Source organism: Tiliqua scincoides, chromosome 3 (assembly GCF_035046505.1).
Source record: "Tiliqua scincoides isolate rTilSci1 chromosome 3, rTilSci1.hap2, whole genome shotgun sequence".
In the NCBI taxonomy this organism is placed as follows: Eukaryota; Metazoa; Chordata; class Lepidosauria; order Squamata; family Scincidae; genus Tiliqua; species Tiliqua scincoides.
In genome coordinates, this window is record NC_089823.1 from 65,579,913 (window position 1) to 65,607,763 (window position 27,851).

Sequence of the window (27,851 nt, forward strand, 5' to 3'; positions counted from 1 at the left end):
CTCTTTTTTATTGCCAATAATTCTCCAGACAGGGATCTTTCCTAGACGTATTTGAAAATGCCAGGGATTGAACAGGGACCTTGGCATGCAAAGCTCAGAACCTACATGTTCTGAGAAGGCAAAAACTCACCTATTAGATTTACATGAATTTTCCCAAATGAATACTGGGAAATGGTTTATGGCTTGTTCCATCACACCAGCACAAAAGCCCTATTCTGAGACTGAATCTGGCCACGTTCACTTTGGTAGATCTCCTGATGCCTCACCCCAAGCTGACAGTTCTACCATTGCTGATGCTAAGGCTCTTAGGTAGAAGCCAAGAGAGAGTGGCTATGGGTACTACCTCCTGGGTCCAGGAACCTTTTTTGCTGGATGCCTTTGGAAGATTAATATAGCCCTGAGTTGTAGCAATATGCAAAATTTCTGGTGCCAGTCATATCAGCATGAAGACTTCCTCTTGGGGGAAAATGATATTATGTGTGCTCACTCATCTGCAAGCAGAAATTTGCCACTTCTGACTTCCTTTGACAGGCACATTGTATGTCTGTGCTACAGTGAATTCAGATAGTTTTTTACACCAGTAATAAGTAGTTCTTTATTGTTCCGCCAGCAGATCTTGAAGTGTGCTTATCAGTCAATGTTCAAGCAAACAACAAAAGTCACATAAAAATCATTGCAGCAAGACCCCCTAGGAGAATTCATTTCCTTCTGCTGCTTTCTCCTTAACAATCTTATATTTAACAAGAACAGCAGAAAATAGCTGTTTATTTAAATTTTAAAAGCTCTAGTCAGATAATTCTGATACCAGATTGTTATGTATGCAAGTTATGCAGGATCGAAATCCCGCATAACTGATTGGCCCAGACTTATGGCTGGCCAATCAGGTGATGGATTGAAATCCTAAAATCCCATTGGCCCTCTAGTTAATGTTTCAATCGCACCAATCATGGGGAGTCTGGGCAGAGCTAAAGTGTATAAAAGCCAGAGGTGTTTACCTTGTGCCAGATTCATTCAGATTCATTGCCAGGTCCTGTTCTGAAGATAGAGATAACAGCTTAATACATTTATTCCACGCCTTCCTTTATATATATAACAAGATTATTCCCTTCGATAAACTTTAGGATACATTAATTATAACAGACTAAGAATGACTAGGCAAATTAAAATAGAAAATATAGACATAGTGAAAAACAAAACCAGAATTATATACGTATTTAAAAGCCTTCGGTTAATTTTTTTTCTATCTCCACCATGGAGAAAGTTCTTCCAGATGAGGCTGATTTGGGGTTTATGTCTCGAAGCTGCTGGGGATTGTTCTTCGGGCTGACAAAGCTGAGGAGGTCAACAGCTGTGACCACACCAAAGACCATCTGTTTCATGAAGGAACTGCCATCTGCATTGTCTGGAAGCACACAAAAAGGGTGGAGGATTACATATTGCTGACAATCTCAAAATTAGTGTTAAAAGGAAGTCCACAACATTGGGTTTGTTTATTTAAGACCCACACAAATCCAAACAGCATTGTATCAGCTAAGCTTGACCAACGCAGGGGTCCTGGGGGGTATGGGGAGGAGGCAGGAGGGAGGCGATTCAAGGGAGGGTAGGCGGCGGGCATTCCTGGGGCTGGTGGGCAGAGAGTTGGAGACAGGGCCAGGATCCGGCAGTTATGCTGGATTCTAACTCCATTCCCGGGCTGTCAAGGGCTGTTCGGATTTGTGCTTCCTCTTCAGGTGGTGCAGATCCGAGTAGCCCCATTGAGGTTGCTGTGGCTTACCAGGGTTAGGGGAAGCGATTCTCCTTGCCCTGGGCTGTGCTACTTTTAGCCCCAATCCTACCTTGGATGCAACACAGGCCCGCTGGCTGCCTGTGACACCAACCCCAGTGATGCCACTGCTGCTAAGCTTCCCTGTTCCCCACCTTGATCTCATTGATCCTCTGAGAGCACTCCCCTTGGTTGCTTCCCTGCTTAAGAACTTCCTTTACTGGAGTGTATTTAAACTTGAGCTTTGCGCTTCTCCCAAAGGCAACATGTGGAAGAGTTCTTAAGCATGTAGGTGAGCATACACTTGCTAGGAAGATACACTCTAGCAGTTATTAACTCAACATGACACTTACACTGCTCCACCTCATGCACAACAATGGCAAAGTGATCATTTTCCAGGATGTGTGAAAGCTTTCCAAGGGTGTCATCCAGATTAATCTGCAGAGAAACCCCAACATCAAACCATTCAAACAGTTAACTACCAGTGTAGGACTGCTCAGTTCATACATTCAAAATTCTGCCCCTTTGCCCTTTTGTCACAACAACCACATGGAAAAAAGAAACAAATAAGGAGGTAGATGTTTTACGTCAAAGTCCTGATTCTCCCCTCCCCATGGTTTTCTTGCAGGAGTGAAATTGTTTGCATAGGGAGGTATCCAAAGAAAGTTATTATTAAGGCTGCAATCCTAAACACTTACTAGGGAGCAAGTACTATTGAACACAGTGTAACTTACCTCTAAGTAAGCATGTATAGGATTGCTCTGTGCATTGAAATTAATGGGTCTTAAGTTATCCCCCACTAATTTGTCTCATTGATTTAAATGGGACTAAGAGCCCAATTCCATGCATGTCTACTCAGAAGTAAATATTGTAGCCAATGGAGATTACTCCTAAGTAAGTGTGGATAGGATTCAGTCATGATTTACAGCACAATCCTATACATGCTTACTTGGAAGTAAGTCCCATTGTGTTCAATGGATCTTACTCCCAGGAAAGTGCACACAGGATTGCAGCCTAAATCATTTGGAGACAACTCAGGATCCTTGGGAGGGAGGGCCTTGCTCATAGGTCACTTCTCCTAGGCAACTTAGATGAGATATTTTATGCTGTTCTTTATATATGAGATATTTTATGCAACTGTTAGATGTCCTGTGTTTCCCCTTCCCAACAGGTTCACTCTGCAGCAAGGAACTTTGCATCACAAAAAGCAGGGCAGTCTTGCTTTGAAAAGGTAGCCTACTCTGATGACCCCACATGCTCATACAGTGCTTCATGTGCTGTTCTGCATTCTCAAAATCCGCATACCCCAGATGTACTTGGTCTCTGTGCACAGGCACAGCTCACGTGTTCTACTATGCAAGTTTTCATCAGGTGTCTGATGCAAGGAAACCCTTTAGATATGCACAAGTTGTGTAAGATCTTCCAAGCTTAGAGCAGAAATACAACAGTTGTCTTCTAGCAAACATGTGCAAGGATCATGCCTGGAATAGACAGCGCCTGACAGATCTAAGCACATGCTTTGATTTTTTTTCCTCCTTTCTTCTTTCACTTTCTCTGACTCAGTTCAAATAAGGGCCTTTTTCTCCCTCCACTATTAATTCTATTCTCTGTATCCTCATCCTTTTCCTTGGCACTAGACTCAAAGGAGTTACTACCAACAAGCACTACCAAGCAGTGGCCAAGCATATGTTCAGATGCTGCGTGAATCTGTCAAAAAACCTAGGAGTAAATACCTTGGAAAACTGCTGATAAACGACCTTCATGACGGGGTCTGAGAACTGGGCATGTCCTGCCAGAACGGAGGAAAGGATGTTGCTGAGAGTTACCATTCCCAAGACGAGGCTTCAAGAAAAGCACAAACACTGTTAAGCCCTTTGCTCATGCCCCACCATGCCTATCTGTGGAGCCTCTGTGCAGCCAGAGAATGTGCCTCTACCCTTTTCCAACAACAGGCACCTAGCAGTGAAATAATGCTAAGAAAAGTTAATCTCCCATTGCTGTGTGACCTTAGGAGTTGCCCTTCTCTCCTTTCAGGGCACATAAAAGTGTCCATTCAAAATGTTAAATATAGAAGGTGAGATCTAGCCCACCCCAGGCAAAGGGCCTGCATTATCCAAAGGTGTGGGCTATATAGGAAGATGTGCATTGACCTCCCTTGCACTATAATAGCCTTTTGCACTGCTTATGTGTGCGCTAGAGCATTTGCACAGGTGGATGGAAACAGGACCCTGTTGAACTTATATAAATCTTGAATGATTGTGGAAGAATGAATGGAGCCCATATTAACTAAAGTATTTCACATGTTGTCATATAAATTATGGACTATTCCTTAGTGTTTGAGATTGCTATTGTGGAATTCTCTTGAAGACAACCGATTGTTAAAATGAGCATTCAGCATACAAGACAGTTACCCAGATTCTGCAACAACTGGTGCCTGGTCATAGGCCTTCTCGCGGAGGATTTCTATTGCCTTTTGACAGTTCACATCTGGAAGAAACGTCAGAGGAGCCAAGAGATTCAGCTTCTGCACCTTGAGATTCCACCACCTATAACAAAAGAACAGCAGGTGTTGTTAACCCCCATAGGCCAAAGTCTCTTCTGTTTATTATTTGTTGCTCTACCAAGACACAAACAGAATGAAAGAAGAGAAGGATGAAGGGCAAGGGTGCCTTTGGTGTAACGCTGAAAGGAGCTGATGCATTTCTTCACAACCCTGATTTCTAAATTACATGTTTGACTATCTACAAGGACTTTATGTATCAGACTTTATGTATTATGTATGAAAACATTTACTGGTACACTTATAGCCAGAAGGAAGCACATACACACATACTTATAAATGCAGTACGGCAACCATACAAAAAACAACTGTAATGCAAGCAGTGGCAGCTCACAGAACTAGGCGCAGTTTGTGATACCTCATCCCACAGGCAAAAACAGCAAATTGCACAAAGAAATGGTAAGTATGGATGGAACCTCTTCTACCTGGGCTGCTTCTACTTCTAATTCTTTGTAGTAGAGCTTCTCTTATATATAGGAGTTGGGAGCAACTGTCCCTATTCAACCCACACAATGACTTTTCCAGTAGCTGTTTGCTGGTGTCCCCCTTTTTTGCATTTTTATTTTTACATCATGAACCCTCTGGAACACAAAGCCATTTCAAAACTTATTTTGCTATGTAAATGACTTTGTAAACTTTTTTTGGTGAAAAGTGATATATAAATATTCTTAGTAATAAAAAGTACATGCAACTGGATTTAATCAATAAAAAATGATACCAATTTTCCAAAGCAAGGGATTAAAGTGTCAATTTCCCACCACTGTTCCCAGGACCACCAGCAGCTGCAGCCAGGAAGAACTATCTGGATTAGAACCACAGCACTGGCAAAGAATCAAAACCCTCTCACCCCATGGCTCCAGTCTAGATCCCACCATAGCTCTTAATTAGAAGAGAGAGAGAGAGAAACCAAGCACATCGATGACATTCTTTAAAGTATTGTGCAGTCTGGCTCTCCATCTGCGTATATAACAGTAGCCTCACCACTCATGTTACTTTGTGTCGACATTGTGATTACAAGGACATAAGTGAAGTAACCCTGAGCCATACCAAGGATAATGTTCTTGAACATCTTCTTTTAGAAATCCATTCTTGATCATCCATTTGTCATTCAAAAATTTAGACCTGGAGATAATGAATAAACACTTGAGATATTGTGTTGGACTGTGGTGTTTCAGCCTAGCTTCCATTTCAGTACCAGTCTAGCCCAGTTACCATTGCTTAATCTTTAGACATATAGAATTTTTGCATCAGGTTGAATACTTATAGATAACAGAAACATGGGTTAAAAACAGAATGTTCAAGGCAGGACAGAGAGAAGTGATAATGTTTTTTTTTCTTAATACAAGGATAACTGTACTAACAAAAAGTAAGTGTAAAGCAAGAGTGTCCTAGCATTGTCACCCATTGTATGGGTGAGAATGCTAGCTAACCTGAAAGAAAGATCTGCTCAAATGCACAATTACAATGCAATCAATGGCACACTCCTATTGCTTTGGACCAGCTCTAGATTGCATCCTGAACTGGCAACAAATGCTATGGGGGTTTCTGTGATTAATAAGAAGCTATCAAATAAGAAGATGTGGGATGGCATCAGTTGATTATTGAAGAATGGAGTAGAATGTATGAGTAGAAATAATGAGCCAGATGCCATTAAAAGAGACCCAGTGGAATGCAATGTGTGCAAAACCAGAAAGTATAGTTGTAGAGAAAAAATACAACCAATACAGCCAGCAAAAAAATTTTAAAACTTAATTTAAAGTGAACCATGTCCTTAAAACAGAAGCTGCAAATGCTTTTCCCCCCCTTGCTTGTTTCTCTCATTCTCTAGTACCATTATGGTAATGAGACACTAAATAGTTTTATTTTAAGGAACTGCATTTGAGCATTTTAGAATAAAGAAAAAACATTTGGATAGCTCATGATTCTGGATGCACAAACTAAGGCTGCAATATGACATTGCCTGGGAGTAAGCCCCATTGAATTCAATGGAACTTACTTCTGAGTAAACACACATAGGATTGCACTGTATACTTCTTTCAAGGGGTTTAATCATCTAAGGACTGCCTGTTTTGGCATGTCTACTCCCTTAAGTTGCCTGGAGTTGAGCCCCCAAGATAGTGAGTCATTAAAAGACCTTCGCCTTTGAGTCTATTTGGGGACAATACACTGCAACTGGCAATAGTTGAGATAAAACCCCCAGGCTTCTGTTTCTTCCTTAAAGCATTTACAACACTTTCCAGACAATAATCCAATAGCTGCATCAGTAGACTTTTCCTTTATGATATCATTTATCTAACTAACTAATTTTATGCTAGACTAATTCCTTAGTGGAATAAGTATCTGATATCAATGGAATCAGACCATCATAAACATTTATGAGAATGCTGAAGGGACCAAAGAACTTCCTGCTTCCTTATAGACAAACCCGAAAACAATTTCCTCACTGTTTTTAATATGATGCAAGAGCAAGAGCCTAAGTCCTGTAACCCACAGAGATATTCTCTTCCACTAATGGCTGAATGGCTTTGGAATCCATATATGGAAGGCAAAAATGAAAAGACACTATCTTACATGTAGTTCCTCACAGAGTCTGGTAAGATGACAACACAACGCTGACCCTCTTTCAGCTGCTGGGCAGCTTTCACAGCCACAGACATTGCACTGCCAGCACTGCCCCCTGTCAAGTAAAGAAGACACCCAACACAATATTCAAAATAAGCAATAACACTGGGAATGAGAAGGAAATCAGGAAGGGGTGAAGATATTGGTGCTTTGGCACTCAGACGCTGGGTGCAGATCCCATTTAGAATCTTGAACCAAACCATCACTTGATAGAATGGGCACATCATTGATCTTTTCTGCTACTCCCTCCACCTAAACACTTCCCTGAGGAAAGTATTGGTACTTCCCTGTACTCCTTTGAGAGAAGTACTTCAATGGGGAAGAATAAGAACCGTGGAAGCACAGGCCTTCGTGAAACAGTGGGGCATTGCTGTGAGAGGAGGAGTCAGGCTTGCTGGTACAGTGTGCAGTTAAAGTGAGTAACTGTTTGTTGATGGGCGTAATAGTCTTCCACAATGCTTACCACAGAGCAAGCCTTCTTCTCTAATCAGCCTACGAGCCATAAGAAAGGAGTCCGTGTCATTGCACTTGCCCCACTGATCTATCACCTAAAAGAGTCAAAAGACAAAAAAGATAGAATTTAGGGTTTCTCAGTTCTGGTGCTCCTATTATATATAACAGGATGGAGCTGCGGGGAGGGGGGGGGCTCAGCAACACTGATGCACTCCAAGATCCTATCCCTCTTTTCCTGGCCCACCCCCTGACTTTAAATAGCTGCTGTAGGTCCAAGGTTGAAGTGGGAGAAAGTGATTTTATTTCTTCTTTATTTTGGAGTTTTCCAAAAGTTAGAAGTGCAGAAAGTAGCAGTATATGTTTGTATTGAAAATTTATATTACAATTATAAAATTATATATTTATAAATTTTAATAGTTTTAAAAGTATACTAGGTAAGTGGTATAGGTAGTATAGTGTTAGCAGATGCAACCGCAGTCATAACTCATGCACCCCCCAATTAAATAATTAAATAAAATGGTTTCATTCATTTTGCAGACAACAGATTTTGTTTTTTGTTTTTTAAAAATGAGGTGCAGAAAGTGGTATTATGTGTTTATGGGCAGGAGGTCTGGTCTAGAGGGTAGAGCCTCCATTTGCCTGAAGATAACATCCACAGGTCGCCAGTTCGAGGCCACCGGCACCATGCGACCTTGAAGCAGCTGACAAGCTGAGCCGAGTTATTCCATCTGCTCTAAGCGTGGGAGGATGGAGGCCAGAATGTGAAACCAGATCAGAAAGAAACATCTGAATGTTGTGGTTCTTGTAAGATAGAACCTTCTTTCAATTGTAAAAATCCCTACGGGGATTTAAATAGCCTGCCTATGTAAACCGCCTTGAATAAAGTCTGAGGAGAAATCTGATGACCAAGAAAGGTGGTATATAAATACCTGTATTATTATTATTATTATTATTATTATTATTATTATTATTATTATGGGCACAATCCTAAGCAGGTCTACTTAGAAGTAAGTCCTATTGTGTTCAATGGGACTTACTCCAAGGAAAGTGAGGTTAGGATTGCAGCCTTTACCACATTTTCTCCCACCTCTAGTCCAAGGAGACACATTGGAGGCCAAGTGACCTTAGTGAGGCAAGTAAAAAAGATGTTTACTTACCTCTACCAGGCCATCTTGTCATTCCCACCCTCCTACCATCACATGAAGCTTGCACACCATCAGAGGCAGTGTGTGCTGCGGGCTGGTAGGGGATTTGATTGAACCTGTTAGCATATTATTCCACAACAGACTCTCAAGTCTCTCCCCACTGGAATTTTTACTTCTACTAGTCACCATTATGACTTCTTCCAGTCATACTAATACAGTTGTGGTCTAGTGTGACCACACCAGCCCTCATTTGTTGGATGTGATGGGTACCAAGAATCAACCACTGTCAGTAATTTTAAATGCATCTTGTGTGGATGAGTTCTTCATTCTTAACTTCAAGTACAGTTTTTAGATTCATATTTCAATTCTGTGTCTCTTGATATTTGTCACAATGGTACTTACGGATCTATCCAGGACAGTTGGGATAAAATCATGTCCAATCCCCTCTACTTCCATGGCGCCATCATCTGTTGTATTCAGTGAACTGGGCAGAGCAACAATGGAGCCTTCAGGATCTGCACCAACAATCTGTGGAGGAAACAATGAGCAATAAATCAATGGCTGACTTCACACAAAAATGAATATTGTTTTGTCTTTCCCCTTTCCCAAGTGGGAGGAAGTTCAGGTTAACCAAAGGTTACATTTCCTTCAGGGGAGACAGATCACTGGAGGCAATTTAGCTGGCAGCATTCAACTTTACTTGCAATGTCATTGGTAACACATTTAACTTAAAGCAGCAATTCTCAAACAGGAGCACTTTACACTCCTAAATGGAGTTTAGGGGGGGCCACAAAGCACTGGCACATGTGCAGGGTGGTGTAGCGCCAAGCAGATGGCAGCCACTTATGGGGTCTCATGGAGCCCCTGAAGGGTGTCAAGGAGCCCCAGGGCTCCTAGGAGCACTTTTTGAGAAAATAACATATTTGCATTGTCAGGACTAGGTCTCAGGGGTGAATGCAGTAGACACCATGTTAATAACATTGAGCAGGGTGATTGTGCTCACAAATGCATACGTGATTCTTCTTGGGGGAAAAAGATGGGATCATACACAATGGGTGTATCAAGTGTTCATTTGTGTGAACAATCTCCTGGCACAAGCAAGATATTTGCCTGGTGCAAGATGCACGTGCTCCCCAGTCCCAGACCCAAACACATGGAAAATGTCAATGCTTAAATCAGGTCTTTCACATACTATGCATTCAGGACATTTCTCCTTCATCTTTCTGGCAATACCAGTGATGGTTCCTCCGGTGCCAGCTCCAGCCACAATCATATCAACTTTGCCTGTGGGGGGGGGGGGGTTTGCGGGGGAGAAAAAAGAGAGACCAATCAGACCGTGCACTTACTTCAAATCTTAAAAAGGAAGTGCTTGTGCTAACCTGTATAAAACATTTTTTTTGGTCTATCATAGAAGTGTATCTATGGTAAGATATCAGCAAAAATATTTAGGATTGTGATGTTCTAATAAACATCATCTGTACTTTATTGCCTGGAACTTCCTGGGATATTTCATGCATGTTTAAGACATACATTTAACTCTTTACAGTGTGCACATTTTCCATGGGAAAAGCCAGTGGCACACAATAGCAGGGATGGGCCATGATCTGGATGACTCAGACTGGAGTTGCAAAAAAGACGGGTTTTTCGCAACTCATGGGAAACTTGAGTCACACGCCAATGACTCAGGGTTGAATCGAGACTCATGGCAGTGACTAAAAAAAAAACTTGTGACTCAAACAGACTGAAGACAAGCTCACTTTTGTGTGTGCTTGTGACCTTTTTTTGTGTATTTGCTTGCTTGCTTTTTTTTGGCTACTTTGACTTGACTCATTTCTCAAAAAGACTAAAAAACCTGCTCTGGATGAGTCACGATCGCCTCCCATTATGACTCGTTTGTGACTCGAGTCAAGGGGGCAGAGACTTGGGACTCAACTCGACACTCACCACTGTGACTCTGGCACATCCCTGCACAATAGTAACTTACTTGCTGGCTAGACATATAAAGAGGCTCTTAAGACATAGCCTTTAGAATCTGTTTCTTTGTCTCACTGCATTACTGATGCCTACCATGTGCTGCTGTGAATAAAGAGGCTTTCAAACCAACCAACCAACCAACCAACCATGAGAACTAGAAGCCCAATGCTAAGTTGAACATGTAAGTAAATTTAAAGTATCTTCAGGACTGCAGATTTAATATATTTACTGAAAAGCTAATAACAACAAGACTGTGGGATGTGCCTCATGATTTCATGCTTCCGTATTTAAAATCATGAGCTGTTCAGTTCAGCTGCAAGAACTGGCAACCGCAGTTAAGTCAATTACAGTCTCTAAAGATGGTCTTATCAAACAAGGTAAATTGAGCAGTTATCACCAAGGAAGACATGCAAAACAAAGTAACTAGGGGTGGTACCATCACATTGCTCCAGAATCTCCTCAGCTGTGGTGTCATAGTGTGCCAGTGGGTTGCTGGGATTTCGATACTATTGTGGTAAAGAAACAAAGAAATGAGTTCATTGCTGACAAATGGATGAAGCAAAATGTATGTATTTATCTCAGTTATTTATATCCCACCTTTCCTGAATAAACAGAGTTCGATGAATTAGTTTAAGCAGATCTCTCATAATGGACAAGTTTATTTATTTGTATTAAAAATGTGTACCTTGCCTTTTCTAAAACATTCAAGATTGAATTTTTTTACAGGAAGATACGTGGATTTTTTTGTAGTGCATTCAAATCCATGGTTGGTTGAAACCACAGGTATGAGTTCCATCCATACAACAAGCCCATTGTATTATTATCCTCAAATTTCAGCTGAGAGGGAGCCGCTTGCCTAAGGCCACCTAGTGAGTTCATGGCAGAGGCAACACCAAATCACAAATTCACAGTTCAGTCTCTTTGCCCCTAGGCTGCCCAAAAACAACAGTTCATTTACCTGATCCAATATATGTGAGTTTGGGATTTCACTTTTCAGTTTCCAAGCAACACGGACATTGGATTCCGGGGCATCAAACCTTGTGCATGGAGTTCTTACAATCTCAGCCCCAAGTGCTCTCAGGATATCCACCTGTAAGAAGGGAGGAAGGCAGAATGCTAAATTAGCTTCCTGCACTGTTTCATTGTCAGCTTCCAATATCTAATTTGCAAAAGTAAAAATGTAATTATTTTTAATTTGAATTTCTAGCTCACTGTAAGGCCTTCTATGTTCAAAGGGACTAACTCTCTGGTAAACTTGCATATGATTGCAGCCCATACTGTACAATCCCTAAGCATGTTCATCCTATTAGGCCCAGTGGTAAGTGTGTTTAGGATTGCAGCCTAAGCTGGCTTAGCCCTACTGAAAACAATTGCTTAAATGTACTTCATTGCACTCATGGAGTTCTTGAATGTGTGGGCTGTCACACACTAAGGAACAGGCACATGGTTCTGCTTCCACCATTGACATAAAAGGAGCAAGTTAGAATCAGGGGTGGTCTGTACCAAACTGCTGCCTGAATTCTTCCTCCCATCCCTGTCAACATGCATGCACTATTGAGCAAATGAAGCCCCTGAGTGTGCACTGGCGAGTTCATTCACCTAACAGCTTGGAAACCTCATCCTTTGTGCTCAGAGAGTGCATCAGGAACATGAAGAGAGCATGAAGAGAACCTCAGCATCCCCTCCACTAGAGGAAGTGGAAGCAGCAGCACTAGATTTGGAAAAGGGAGGCAAGCCACATCCATTCCATAAGCTTCATTTGCCTCCCTGCTCATAAGAACATAACATAAGAACAGCCCCACTGGATCAGGCCATAGGCCCATCTAGTCCAGCTTCCTGTATCTCACAGTGCCCCCACCAAATGCCCCAGGGAGCACACCTGATAACAAGAGACCTGCATCCTGGTGCTCTCCTTTGCATTTGACATAGCCCATTTCTAAAATTAAGAGGTTGCATACATCATGGCTTGTAACCCATAATGGATTTTTCCTCCAGAAACTTGTCCAATCCCATTTTAAAGGCAACCAGGCCAGATGCCATCACCACTTCCTGTGGCAAGGAGTTCCACAGACCAACCACACACTGAGTAAAGAAATATTTTCTTTTGCCTGTCCTAACCCTCCCAACACTCAATTTTAGTGGATGTCCCCTGGTTCTGGTGCTATGTGAGAGTGTAAAAAGCATCTCTCTATCCACTCTGTCCATCCCCTGCATAATTTTGTATGTCTCAATCATGTCCCCCCTCAGGCGTCTCTTTTCTAGGCTGAAGAGGCCCAAACGCCGTAGCCTTTCCTCATAAGGAAGGTGCCCCAGGCCAGCAATAATCTTAGTTGCCCTCTTTTGCACCTTTTCCATTTCCACTATATCCTTTATGAGATGTGGTGACCAGAACTGGACACAATACTCCAGGTGTGGCCTTACCATTGATTGTACAACAGCATTATAATATTAGCTGTTTTATTTTCCAAGTCTAGCACTGCCGGAAAAATGCTTCTTTTTTTCATCCGTACTGACAAGTCTCTAAAATTGTCAGGCAGAACTTACCTTTCGTTGTCAGTGGAAAAGCATTGCAGCTGCCCTGTCTGCTTACACCCGAGGAGGCTCTCCTTACGCCCACTTTCTCAGTTGTAAGGATATTCTCCTCAGGTGTAAGCGGGTGGGGTAGCTGCAGTGCTTTTCTATGGACTACAGTTCTGTCTCACCTGCTGCCCCCACTTCATATGATCCTGGGTTGTACGTCAGAGTTGGGGTATTAAAGAGCAACACATACCTCACTGCAGCCTCATGCACTAGAATTCCCAGCATGCCTTGCCCAGGATGGAGACACAAAGGACATGAAAGCTGAACTGGTTCAAAAGAGATCTAAGCTAAATCACCCAGGACCCTCACCTTCTCCATGCTCATTTTCTCTGGCATGACAATGATGCAGCGGTAGCCCTTCACTGCAGCTGCCAGGGCCAGCCCAATTCCTGGTGAGCACAGAACAGAGGAACAAGACCACTGAACAGGGATTATTCAATTGTAGCAAGATAAACAGTTTGTAAATCATCACTTAACAAGGAATAAATAAACGAACATTTCTCAGGTTTTCCACTGAGGGTCTTTGACATTTCTGACTGTAAGAGCTCAGTACGAAGCATACTGAATCTGTGCCAGCATCATAAAGCATGATGTAGCATTGATATTACATGAGAATATGCAAGCCTAAGTACTTAGGTTTGTCCACGAGGAACTGTAAATGCAAGCACATTGCATGTAGCAAATCCGAGTCTTGTACAACTCTTGTACAAACCCCTGCTAACTGGTTAAGAGGCGCTTTTTCATGTGGGTGTTCCTCTTTTATTTAGCAGGGGGAGAGTAACTGGCCCACCTCACCCCAGCAGTGTCTTTTCTAGTGGCTGTCTGCTGGTGTTGCATCTTTTTAGATTGTGAGCCCTTTGGGACAGGGAGCCATTAGATATTTGATTTTTTCTGTAAACCGCTTTGTGAACTTTTTGTTGAAAAGTGGTATATATATACTGTTGTTGTTGTTGTTGTTGTACAGGCAGTTCAGTTACCATCTCCCATTTGTCTCCCCAGGAGTGGGTGAACAAGACATGGGAAAGGTCCAGCCTGTTGAAATTCCTAGAAAGGCAGGACATCAGTTTTTATCCACCCCTCTGCTCTGTGAGAAAAGATAAGCTGGGCAGAGAGGAAGCAGGTTGGCACTACAGGCCAAGGCAGAAACTTGGGTTCTTACTGCTCCATTGTGAGCCCTTCCTACATATTGACAGGACTGTTAGCACACAAACAATGGCCAGAAAATTGTACATCAGGGCTCACTTATACTTTCCAAGCGCATCATTAGCTCAGGCATCATCACACAAAGACTTCTGAAATTCTTTGATCTGAAGAAACTAGAGTCCCTGAGAGGCAACCAAGAGCAGTTTATTTTTATAGCAGAGGGTAAAGTTGATGGGAACATGAAACTTTGCACTATGCTTACAGAAAAAAATACACCTCTTAGTATATAAAACAATGCAAACAGGGGGAAAAGAAGAAGGAAAAAAAGATTTGTTGGATTGCCTGTAGAAAATGAAAACAAACTGCACTTATTCCATGTATATGTAGGAAAAAATTGCACGGATGTTCAGTTTTTCTCACAAGTTTGTAAAGTGTCTCTGTGCTCCAATTTCATTGGAAATGAGTGACAGAGCCAGCTGCTCCTCACTGAAATGGGGAGGCTAAATGGGCTTCTGTAAGAGGAGAAACAAAGCCAATTTTGAAATGAACCATCATGTTCTGAGCTATGGAAAAAAAGATTGCACTCTACCCTGTAGGTTATACAGTCTGTAGTGCATACTTGGGCTGTTGAAGAAATAGCTGCTGTATTTGATCCAGATCAAAAGGAGAAATAAAAAAAAAGAAAAGGCTTTGGGCATGGGCCTGAGAGCTCCATTCAGTGTTTCATGGAGTATAGGGCACTGCCCAGTAATTGCCACCATTGGGGGGCTGCTGTTGTCTCTGTAAGCTGAGATCCAGAGAATACATGGCTACTGTGTGGGCCTGACTCTCTCATGTTCTCATTCAGTGTGCCATGACAGAACAAAAGATATAGAGGTTTAAACTGTAATGCCACTGTGATGTGCTAGAGAAGCCTGTCAACTTAGCCCTCCCATACAGTGGTCTGCAGAACTGGGCAAATGATGCTTCTCCAGGCTACTGAAGACATGGTATATCCTTTTATTCATAATACAGTGGCTTGTGAAATGGACATGCTTTGCACTTTTACAAATTAAAGCAAGGTTTGTAAAAGTCCAAGACTAAAAACTTTTCTAATTTGCAATTTTCTGGGAAAACTTTCCATTTGGACAGTAAGGAATTATGTACACTTTCATATTATGAATCTACTGATATATTTACTGATTTAAACTAATTCTTTCCCTGTTAAAGGTTCTCAGCATTCTCTAATATTTTTTGAAGCCACATATTTAGCAGGTTCACAAAATAAAATCATGTTTGTGCAAGAAGTAGGGACAATTCTTCGCAATTCCCCTCTTCTGGAAACATGTATATCACAAGCACGTATCTTCAACAATAATACATTAGCTTGCCTTTACAGCAACTCTTCTAGTGGATATTTTGTGATTTTTGAGTCAATAGAGCAATTTGATATCCAGGAATCTCTGAATAAGGGAATCCTTTTCTGTGATCCTTAATTAATTTTTTTTTAAATAAAAATGTTTTATTTTTTGTCATGATACCAGCTCTGGTGCAGTGATAACAACAATTTTATCATGATTTTAACCTCCATATAAAGTGTTTTCATTCTCCTTTTGTACCTGTATTTCCTGACGTGGGCTCAATGAGTGTGTCTCCTGGTTTTAGGATGCCAGCTCTTTCTGCATCTTCTATCATCCTCAAGGTGATTCGGTCCTTCACACTCCCTCCAGCATTGAAATACTCACACTTGGCCACTGGAATGTCAAGTCAAGCTCAAATTAAAACTAAAAAGGGCCAAAGATCTTGATTATTGTTATTGAATTCTCATTGAAACAATTTTATTTTTAGGAAAGAAAAAACTGAAGAACTGGATGAAACAATAGATGACTCCAGACAGCCACAAGATGTCACTCTGGATCAATACCGTACAGATAAAGTAACCATAACAGCCTTTAACAAATAATTTTTTTCTGTCTCTCTCCCCCGCCCCTCCCCCAGCCTTCAGACAATGAATTGTATCTTTCCCAGACCACATTTTTGTCTTCAACGTTTTCTCTTTGGTTTATTATTTATTTGATTTATTTGTTGAAATAGGGCATATTTCCTATGTGCATCTGTACTTTTGTTTTGCTGATTATATTCTTTTGATTTAGTTTGATGAGTGTTTATTTTCTTCTCTTGATTTTTGAAATCAGTTTTTTTACACTGTGCTATCAGTGTTGAATTTTATTTACTTGTTCATTGATTACTGTAAGTTGCTTTGAGACTCCTTAGTAATGAAAGGCAAGATTAAAAAAAGAATGACATAAAAATCAGTAGTTCTCTGGTCTCCACTGTCATTGCAAACTACTTCCATATGCAAAGAAGCAACATGATGAACAGGCAAAGAGTGTTAGTATGCTTTTAAAAATTCAGGCAGGAGCTGGCAGTTGAGCCAGTGGCCATTTAACAGATGAGAAGATACAAATTCTTTGTAATCCCCTAAAGATGCTTTCCACAGCTCAAAGTGAAATGTTGGGACTAGATCTTACAATGTGTTTTAATCAGTGGCTTAAAGACTTGAGAAACAATGTAAATTATGTTTTAAACAACATTTCTGTTTCGCAGACTCATGTTCAATCTGTGATTTGTTCCCTCACCCAGAAGAGAACTCCTGGACTGCCCCTCCCCACCCACTGCAGGATGCAGTGGTAGACATTTTGGCACCACTGCATCAACATGGGAGGAGGAAACAATAGGTTTGGGCTCCAAATCATGGATCTACCATGTAATGTGCAGTTTGGCTCTCAGTTAAGTAGATTTGCTAAATAATGAAACCTGCCACACCTTATGAAACCTGCCACATCTGCTCATCTCACAGTCATTTAACATGTGCTTTATATGCTGTTCATGCTGAGACAAACCCTTTCTCCCATCACTTCCACAGCAACTTCTGCAACGCATCATAGAAAACATGACAGACGCACCAGTGGTAAAGGGATACTCACAGAGCTCACACTTCAGTCCATAGGCTTTGGAAATCTTGTTAATACGAACCAGAGGAGTGTGTCCTATTTTCTCCATAATGTTTGACAAAATCTTGGGTTCTTTTGGCCTGTACCAGGAGAAACAACAGAACTGAGGAATTAGATGAAAAAATTATGTTTTATTTGTGTCTCTATAGCAGTGCTTTGGTTTAAATAGTTGCCCTCTTCCAAGTTGTCACTGCTCTTGATTTTTTAAAAAATTGTTTTATATATTGTACATTTGTAATCATGAATTATGAGCTGCCATGGGCATTTGCTCCAGCAAGGGAAAGGCAAGATAGAAATCTTTTAAATACATACAGAAATGCATACATACATACATAAATTTGTGAATATAAATTAGGTTCTGTCTGAAGCACACTTCCTTCAGGAAGAGGGACACAGGAGGGAAAGGCAATCTTGACTACTGTCTTACTTAAGGTTGCCAGCCCTCAAGGAATGGTCTCCAGATGATCATTGAAAGCAAATCACGAGATTTTCAGGGCCTCTTTAGTCTAATGACATTATGGGCGCAATCCTAACCCACTTTCCAGCCCTGACATAAGGGCAAAGCAGCACCAAGGTAAGGGAACAAACATTCCCTTACTTTGAGGAGGCCTCTGTGAGTTCCACCCAATTATAGGATGCAGCACAAGTCCCATTGCCACAGCTATCCCAGTGCTGAAAAGTTGGTTAGGATTGGGGCCTATGTCATATGGGGTGGGGAATCCCCAGGAACAGCTTCATACATTCTTATGGTAAAAATATTTTTAATTTACACATTTTTGAGATGTGTACTACTTTTCAGAAATGGATCCCCTTTATAACACAAGGGGTGGGTGTTTGGAGAGTGCATCCTGTTCTTGTTTACAAGAGGTTTTTAGGGAAGAGTATTTATTTTATATTAAAAGTGTCACTGATATTTATCAATAGCTGCTTATTGATAGAGTGACTCAGCAGACCCGCTGAAACTAGTCCATTTACAATTAAAATCCATTCAATGATTTGTGGGAGAAATGGAATAGCCAAAGCCACCGGAAACCCTCCACTTCTCCATATGTTGATGATACCTTGTGCACAGACCCTCCCACCACATGAACAAGCTGCACCTGCACCTGGTCACATGAGCTGCACCTGCAGCTCATGCGATCTAAACTGCACCGCAGACGCAAGGTGCAAGGTACAGACGCAAAATCCAAGGTACAAAGCATGGTGAGAGAGCTTACACAGACGAAGTTTGTATACACATAGTAGCACTTGTGTCTGCACAAGTGCCTCTTGATATGTGGAGGTCTGGACCAGCAAGTACAATCCTGCTTGTTCTCTCAATGCATTGAATATTTTCAGATTTTAGCCTTCTTACAGAGGGCTTACGGGTGTCAGTTTCACCGTTGCAAGTGATCTTATGATGTGCTCTTCCAGAAGCCTACTGAGCACCTTTACTTAAGAAGACAGCAATACCAAACATCAGTACTGCTCAGGAGAGCAAGGCAGTGATCAAAAGAAAACAGGTACGTTGCTCTTCAAGTTATCCCTAATGACGATCAGCTAAAAGCCCAATTTCTAAAGTTATTAGCATATTATCAGAATTGATGGCTTCATGTCTCTGACATATTCCAAAAGACAAGCAAGCAAAGAAGGTAAAAGTCAGACTAGGACACAACATTATCCTCATTATTCTATTATATTCATGTAATAGAATACACAACATTATTCTATTTCATTAATAGAATGAAATTTGAATTCCTGTGCTGGTAGGAAGCATTAACTGAAAAAAAAAATGGTGTGTGAAAGCTTAGCACCTGTAGTCAAAGCTGACTGATAGCATTAGAAGTACTGAAAATGTGTATCTGTTGAATTCACATATATAACAGATAGAAAACTGTAAAAATTTTCTAGTTTCAGCTATATTTTTGTAAGAAAAAAGTAGAGCATCATATGGTGAAAAGTAGCTGGAGATGTATCTATAAAAAACTTCTTGCTTGATAAGGGCCACTTAGCCCAGCATTCTGGTCTTCAACAGTAGCCAGAGGGTTAAAGGTCTATCTTCTGGAGCATCAGCAGTGATACCATCCCACATTGTAGCTTGAATGCAGATTGTGCTGAGACTAAAGTATTCCTGCTGGTTATGTGGATTCATAGCAGCACTTTATGGAAGGAGGAGACAATGACTAGTATAGTCTGATGCATGTATTGGGACACGTTGGCTGAATTATCACACACTTAAAGTAGAAGATGCAAGTGACTTTCCCCAAAAAGAACACAACATACATTATGTTCAAGAGTGCAACTCACTCTTCAATATGCTTGTGATTTTTTCTTCTTTCCCAATAAGAGTGAGATTGAGGTGCGTGTATGAAGTAAGGTATCTTGATCTGAAAACCTCCAGAGCATTCAGTTTTCTTTATGGAGTTTAAATACCCTGCAAATGAACTGCCACCAAATTGTATTTGTAAATCACTTAAAATCCTTTTTGCAACATTCAAGGGGAAATTATACATAGTTTTGGAATGAGCTGGTTTCATCAGGAATGAATCCGGAATCATCCTACTACCCAGAGTGGGTCAATAAGTTAGTATGTGGTCGTTTGGGTTGAAAGGGTGAGAATTTTTTTCTATTTTGCTCCAACAAAGTCTTGAAGAAATTATATGTGTTTCAACTCTTTTTGTTCCTATAGAAAACCAAGAACCATTTAGATGCCAGCATGCCAATCACTTTGGCTGGAGATATAAAAAGTAAATCATCACTTCTCAAGTCATCATCTTGTTGCTCTTCAGGGAACTTATTTGGCTTATTTTGAAGTTTGATGGAAATTCATTAATTTTTATGGATTTTCCCTAATTATAGGTTTGGAGAAAGTTTTTTGTGTGAGAGATATGACTAAGTGCCACTGTTTTGACTACTAATGACTCACCCAATAGCAAAGGGATCATCATACCTTCTGTGTCCTCTCACCTAAAAATATCTGCCATACGTTGCATTGTGGCCGTTTAATAATAAATTTAAGAAGTAGAATGAAAAGATGATATCTGGGAGATTTGCACTAGAAATGCAAACATGACTCTCACAATAAGACTGTGAATATGGAGTATTAGGTATGCCCTCAATACTGAATTCTTTGGTATTTGCTATCTGTAGTAGCATAAAAATTGTGCCACATTGCTTCTGGGTTCTGTGCCTAGAAGGGAGCATGCAAAAGACCTTATCTTGCCTGAGGCACATCTTTTTCTTTGAAAGTTCAAAGTGAACATGAATGGAATGATGCCTGCCTTCTTGCTGTGTCTGGATCTGGGATGGGCTGAGCAGCCTGGAGGGCAAGCATAGGTGTCTGTAAGACATGCATGCAGAATGTCTTTTCTTTAATTGAAGCCACATGCTGTGGATGCTTATAGCAGTGAATTCCCTCTCTTGCACAGTAGTGCATGGGTGAAGTATGAGAGAAACTGATAGACAGATGAAAGGTTTGGAAAAAAAAGTCCTTTTATGAACACGATTGGTTTGGTTAAATAGGCACACAGAGTTCTCTCTTCATAACCAAAAATATTAGCTCTAAAGATAGTCTAAGTTTAGCTTTTTTCATTTCAATATCCTTCTGCATGTCATAAATTGCAAAGGTTATCAGGTATTGCAGACCACATCCAGATAAAGGCTTCTCTCAGACAGCAAAGGCACGCTCAACTTCATATAGACGTATTTCATTTGAGTGTAGTGTTGAAGGTCATGGAATGTTGGGGTGTTCAGAATGGTGAAATTTTATCACAGACAGAGGTAGAAATAACTAGTGATGACAGCATTTTATAAGACCTAAAATACAGATGACAGGCAGAAATACCAATGGAAGAGGAATTCTAGATATGCAAATGATGTGAGAGATATGTAGAGATGTGGTTGCCACCCCTGTTATTGGATTTTCCCTGAAAAAAATAATGGAAGCCCAAAAAGAAATGGTGATTGGATTCAACAGCATATAAAGATGGAAACTTGAATAATGTGTGATGCTGCACAGCAGAAAGAAATGAACCCATGGATTGGCCAGAGTTCCACCACAAAGAGAATAGCCCAAACTGATGCATACAATGGGAAGAAAAAGTTGTAACTGCCTTTCTTCAGTCACAGAATAACTCAAGGAAAGCTCAGATATTCAGAAATGAAGTACTGCAGAGTCAGCCAAATCTAACAGAGGAGCTAAAGGTAAGAAGACCAAATGTGAACCACCATCTTAGAACAGAACCCAGAGGAGAAGATTTGTCCTAATGCGTGAAATTATTAATCTGAACTGTTTGTCCTTATTTTGGTGTAGAAGGAGCTTTACGGTAAACAAGAAGAATTAAGATCAACACACTTTTCAGTTCAGGGCAAGTCACAATCCTTCAGGGCAACTAGTCCTGTTATTACTTACCGAGACGTTCCATTACATATAGATAATGCTTTCTGTAGGCTAGTAATTTCATTTGCTTACTTGCAAGGCAATTTGAAACTTATCAGTCATTGCTCCCTTTCTAAGGGATATTTTCTGGGTTAGGGAGCTGAGCAAATCCTTCTGGCCTTCAGAATGGCCCCCAGAGTAATGTCACATCCTCCTGAAATGTCAACTCCTTTCTAATCCACTTGTCTCCCATATGCCACATCTGAGGATGTGATGCTAGTTACTAGAAACCGAGACTGCATTCACTTGAACAGGGTTTAGTTCACATGCCTGTTAAGCAGAGAGAGCACTAGAATGAATTCTTTATATATGAGTTTTATCATTGGTAGAAATAGCCATATATTGTTCTATCATTCACCAAAATCCTACCTATAACATTTTGATTGTTTTTTTTCCCAGCAGGCTATATTTGTCTCTCACTTCTACTTCCACAATCTGCCTCAACTGACTCTATTGATTTTCCGCTGTAACAAACAGTTTCTCGGTGAACTTTGTTATCTGGATGTATCGTTCAACGGCCTTTGTCTCAGTAGGCTGCAAACTGTATCCTTTTGAACCTTTTACTCATATAAGGAAAAAAGCTTATGGAGCAGCTACTTTTATTGGACCTATATCAGCAGGCAAGATCCAAATTCATTCCAGGTGCTGCTCCATCTAAAGTAAACAAGCTGGAGCTGTTGGCCAATGTGCTTTGTCCCTGCAAACACACCTCCTTATTGTTCAATGCAAGCTGAACCCTGTACCCAACTGTGTCGTGAGACCACATACGTCATTCTCCTACCTACACCTCATTGCCTGCCATTAGCATCACTTCCCTCCCCTTCCCATCACCGAATCATTGCTCTAGAAACCTGGTTTTTTAAAGCTGGATTGGACACATCCCACTGTGCTAATTTGCAGGGATGGGCCACGACTCAGACTCGAGTCGCAAAAACGTGGAGTTGAGCCACACGTGTCCAAAATATGGGGACTGACTTGGGACTTGGGGGTTTTACCCTAAAAATGAAAAGACTCAAATAGACTTTTGTGTGTGTTTATGACTCTGTTGTGTGCGCGCTTGTTTGCTTGGTTCTTTTTCACCGCTTCCACGACTCAACTTGTTTCTCAAAAAGACTCAAACTCAAGTTAAAATAACTCAAAAAACAGCTCTGGACAAGTTGCGACGGCTGCCATTATGACTAGTTTGAGACGTGAGTCAAGGGGGCAGAGACTCAGGACTTCACTCAAGGCAGAGCCTCCAGTCCATCCCTGCTCATTTGCGTCTCTGTCGTCAGGGTCTCCCGGAGTCTGAAAGGCCTACATGTTTGCATGATATCAAGGGACAGGCCCTATATTCCAGGAACACTAACGTGTTTCTTGGGAAATGCAATGAATGCCCTCACCTCAGGTTTCACAGGCAACATAATGTATTTAAAACAGAAAATGTTATTATATTGTATATTTTTCTTCTCATGTGTTAATATTTGTAGAGAGCAGCTACATTTTTTTTAAATTTGGTTTTAATTGGCTGGACACAAGTTGTTGTTGTTGTTGTTGTTTTGCTCCTTCCCCTCATCAGTGTATTTCTTATGCTGAAGGGGGGGGGATGTCATTGTTAAATTTTATTTGCTCTTCTAAATAATGCACAATGATTAAAATGATCTTTGAATCAGCAATCAATTGTGTAATACCCTGGCTTTCTGAAGACCAAATGATTTCAATACATGTTTTTCACATTCTGAGTTTGGCCATTATTTGGCCCTTTCTGCATACTGACTCAAAAGAAACAAATGCTCCAAAATGTCTTGCAGATATTTTTCTTCTTTACTTCCTCTTTTACCGCTTCTGGTGTTGAGGGAGATACAAAGCTCTGGTTCTTGCACTTCTAGCAGCCTCTTGCTATGTTGTTGCAATATATCTTTGATGTTGTCTCTCCATCATCCATCTGTGTTGCAAATATAGCTTTCACATAAACAAGCCATGCCCTTAATGAAGAGTGCTGCAGGCAAGCTGTGAGCATTCAGTTAAGAAAAAGGTGAAAACCAGAGAATTCTGAGCAAGAACAGTATGGATTTCACTGCATATATCTTAGCTAATATGCTAATGAAGTGAAGATTTTGCAGGCCGTTTGGCCATTAGCAACTGTGCTTTATCCATTGGCACATATCCTTCCAATAAGCTTTGTATGCTTTACAGTGCTAGAACACTTTGTTCAACATTATATTTCAGAGTTTGTAACTGATGCAGTACCTTTTCTTAACTGAAGGTGGCTATTCCAAAATTGGATCTTCCGTAGGCTTTTTCTTTTCCTGAATGTAGCCCTATGAGACCTAATTAGATCAGAATCTTGGCTCTATGTATAGAGGGTAGTAAGATGCAGTTTCCTCAAGTTAAATCGTTCCCCAGAGTTGCTACTGGACATTGTGAGGAAATGCATGAGAAATCCTATGGAAGTCCCCTCTACTGGTTGACCTACAAGCCTACAAGTGTTAGGCTTGTAACCTGGTTCAGGCAAAGTCAGTAATGCCAGACATTATCAGTGATGTCAGAGACACTGTCCGATAGGTGCTTGTGAACTTCATGCATTCACATTCCAGGGGAAGCACTGTATTTTCCCCAGTATCAGTATATTGTGCTTTTAGTGCTGGGAAAACATTAACCGTGAATTAGATGTGCTTTCTTGAGAGAAGCTTGGAGTGAGGTAGTTAGGACTTATGAAGCATTGACATCTAGGACATATTGTACTAAACACACAGTACTCTTATGAGAGATAGACCCAACATTAAAACAATTAAGTCATCAGGGTCTCCCAAATGACCATCAAATCCTTCTGCTTATCATTAACTCATCAATAATGCTTATCAATAATGCTTATTGCAGAAAGCATTAGGGTACAGATTAAGGTCATCTTGCATGTCCAAATCCTCTTTACTTTGTGAGGCTTACAACCCCTGTACACTTAATGGGAACAGGTTTCATTCTTTCCCCATACAACCTAATGATTTGGAAAGTGCCTAAAGTAGGTGGGGAATATTTCACTCTTACTAAATGGGATATTAGGCTTTCAGTTCTTGGTTTCATTATGCTGCAGCTTGGGATACTTGTGAGAAAAGTTATTCCTTTTCTGTTAAGAGGACAGTGCAAAGCTATTTGCAACAAGTTTTATTGATCCCATAAATCTCAAGAGCAACAGCTGCCGCATATTGCTACATCCAGTGGCATCTTATCTAGAGGCATGTGTCACTTCTTATTTATAAGGCAATTTTGTAATAGTTCCAAAGAACAATCAGAGTTTATTACATAATGGCACCATAAGTTGTTTGGATATAGGAATACCTCTAAACCATAGTTGCCGTTCCCCTGATGACAACCCCCTTATGACAGTCATGCACAAGGTGCAGCATTCACTTCTAGCTCATGGGTTTAACTGGGATGGTAGATTGTTGCCAACACCCAAGGGTAGGGAAAACCAAATAGAAGGAGGCTGCCTTGGGGAAACCTCCTTCCCAGAAGCCCCCAAGTTCCCTAAGGGTCATCTTAAGAGTTAAATGGTAGCATAGCCTGGAGGTCTGGGAAGATGGGGTAACCAACTCTCCCCAAGTGAACTGAGATCAGACAGGTTTCAATAGTGACAAAAGAGAGTTTTATTAAAAGAGTTAATTTCACCAAAAGTGGTAAAGTAATAATTCAAAATAAGGCACTTGAGAAATCTTCAAAAGACAAAGTATGGTTTAGGCAAAAGGGGTTGGGCAAAGGATAGCATGGAGATTAGGAGGGAAGCTGAAAAGGAAACTACTAATATGACCTCTCTGAATGCTTTCCCTTGGTATTAGTCTGGCTTCCTGGTCTTTGCACCCAAACTTAGCAGAGCAGGTGGGAGGATGAGCACTTCGGAATGCTTCCAAGGCTGAACTAGGGCAAAAGTGCAAAGACGGGTGTCTGAGCTTATTTTTTATAACCTGCAGGTCTTAACCAGGCATCAAAGGAAGGGACCTCTAGAATGAGGGGACTAGTAGAAAAAGAAGCTGAAAGGGAAAAGCACAAGATGAAAAATATCTGGAGTGCATGGAGAGTGTTTAAAACTGCAATAACAGAAGTTCAGTTAGGATGTCCACCACTAACTAGAGAGGAAGACACTACTAAGTCCAAGAGGATATCAGCTTGATTTATGAGTGGAGTCAAAGCTATAAGAAGCAAAGAGGACTCTTGCCCAAATGGGGAGAACAAAAAGGAATACATACTCTGGCAGAAGGAATGTAAGCAGATAATAAGAGATGCAAACATGTTCAAAAACTGCAAGGCAAACAATTAAAGGTTTTTCAAATATATCAAAAGAAAGAAACCTGCCAGGGAGATGGTTAGACCAGTGGATAACAAGCAAATAAGGGAGTTTAAAGAGGATATGGAAATGGCAGAGAAGCTGAATTAGTCCTCGGCATCTGTCTTCACTACAGAAGGCATAGGGAAGTTACCTAAGTGTGAACTGAACTGCTCAGTCTGAAGAAATGAGTCAAATACAAGTGACAAGGGATGAGATTTTAGTGTGCACTGACAAATTTAAAAGTCACTGGGTTCAGATGGCATTCATCAAAGAATTATTAAGGAATTCCAATGTCAAATTGCTATTCTAACAAAAATATGTAATTTGTTCTTTAAATCAGTCTCCAGATCGAAGGACCAGAATATAGCATCAATATTTTAAAAGGGTTCCAACAGGAAATTGCAAACCAATCAACTTGTTGGAAGAGCAGAAAAGTTTAACAACCCTGAACAAGCATCCTAAACCTAAAGGGGCAATACAGGTAGTTGGAGGGACCATGAAATGTTTCCTATTTTGTTTTTTGTTTTCTTTCCTCTTGAGTCTCCTTTAGAATGCAGATTACTATTTTCAAGCTAACTTCCTTTTACCTCTTCCCCCCCCCCCCCCCAATGCTCAGCTAGACAGAGAGGCTTTCTGTCTCTCACTCTCCGATCCAATTGTGCAATTCCTTCAATAAATTTTTCCTTTTTCATAACCAGAAGACTGGCAGTTATCTTCTTTATTAACAGAGATCTCCCAAAATGCACTGCATAAACTACCTGTACCAACAAGCTTAACATTTGTTCTGGGTACACTAGTGGAAAGCATAAAGATAAAACTAAGCAGAAAGAAGAATTGAGCCTTGCTGATGGAAAATCAGCATGGTTTCTGCAAAGGTAGGTCCTACCTCATTAACCTTCTATAGTTCTTTTGAGGGGGTCAACAGGCATGGGTGTAGACATGATCCATTTGACATTGTACTCTTGGACTTATGGGTTGGTAACTTGGTTAAAGAACAGGAAGTAGAGAGTAGAAATAGACAATATTATCAGTGAAGTTAGAAGCGGGGTCTCCAAAAGATCTGCTTTTTTTTCTTTTTCATACCTGATCTGGAGTTAGAGGTGAACAGTGAGCTGACCAAGTTTGGAGATGACACCAAACTATTCAAGTGATAAAAATCAAAGCAGATGGTGAAATGTTCCAAAAGGACTTCTCCAAACTGGGTGAAAAGATAACCAAATGGCAAATGCAGTTCAATGTCAATAAGTGTAAAATGATGCACATTGTGGCAATAAATTCCAGACTCACATGGAGCTGAGCCATTAGTGAAGACCCAGTAACCATTTTGCACAAACCATGCAAACAATCAGTACAATTAAAATGAGAGTAATTTGTTTGCATGGATTACTATGCAAGGCTCCTATTCAACCATCACCATTTCATAGCACAGATAGAATGAGTTTGCATTGCATTGCATCTGCTCTTCCGAACTTGAATTAGTAGATGGATTCATCCTGGTAGCAATAATTTCAGGGTGTGAGATCATCACTGCATCCCACAAATGTGTAACCACACCACGCTTGCATCTCTGAGTCAAAGCTGCATTGCAGGAATACACTCACAGGACCAACGTGAACATCCTATTTAAATCATGCAATATAACCTTAAAAGAAAACTTTGTTGATTGAATAGAGTGGTTGAGGAAAAGAGCATTCAACAAGGTTACCCCTAAGTTGTTACTTACAAAGGCACACAGCCATGAGGTGATTCCGAGCTGGGTTTTCCTGGTTTCCATGTACATTTGCTGGGCAAATTGGGGTGAACCCATGCACTGCTCGATTTGGCTTCCTGGTTTTCCACATCCCCATTGAGGAAAGGACAAACTCTGATCGTTTTGTTGGATGTAAAAACAGACGCCATCAT

At 40.8% G+C, this 27,851-nt stretch overlaps 1 protein-coding gene across 1 annotated transcript; it reads right to left on the reverse strand.

Moving 5' to 3' along the window:
- Nucleotides 1-1,214: 1,214 nt before the first annotated feature.
- On the reverse strand, nt 1,215-27,851 carry LOC136645048 (cystathionine beta-synthase-like). Its single transcript, XM_066621302.1, has 15 exons — nt 27,673-27,851; nt 17,206-17,312; nt 15,838-15,972; nt 13,406-13,485; nt 11,475-11,606; nt 10,953-11,022; nt 9,735-9,826; nt 8,945-9,070; nt 7,408-7,492; nt 6,894-6,999; nt 5,370-5,444; nt 4,174-4,308; nt 3,496-3,604; nt 2,116-2,200; nt 1,215-1,402 (listed from the first exon to the last, which is right to left on the reverse strand). Exons 1-15 carry the CDS (start codon nt 27,849-27,851, stop codon nt 1,215-1,217), a joined length of 1,704 nt encoding a protein of 567 aa, XP_066477399.1.

Coding starts and splice junctions, on each gene's coding strand:
- LOC136645048 (XM_066621302.1), bottom strand. CDS start 27,851: ATGATGGCGTCTGTTTTTACATCCAACAAAACGATCAGAGTTTGTCCT. Junction 13,486..15,837: donor GCCCACGTCAGGAAATACAG/GTACAAAAGGAG, acceptor TGTGCTCACCAG/GAATTGGGCTGGCCCTGGCA. Junction 3,605..4,173: donor CCAGTTGTTGCAGAATCTGG/GTAACTGTCTTG, acceptor CTTTTCTTGAAG/CCTCGTCTTGGGAATGGTAA.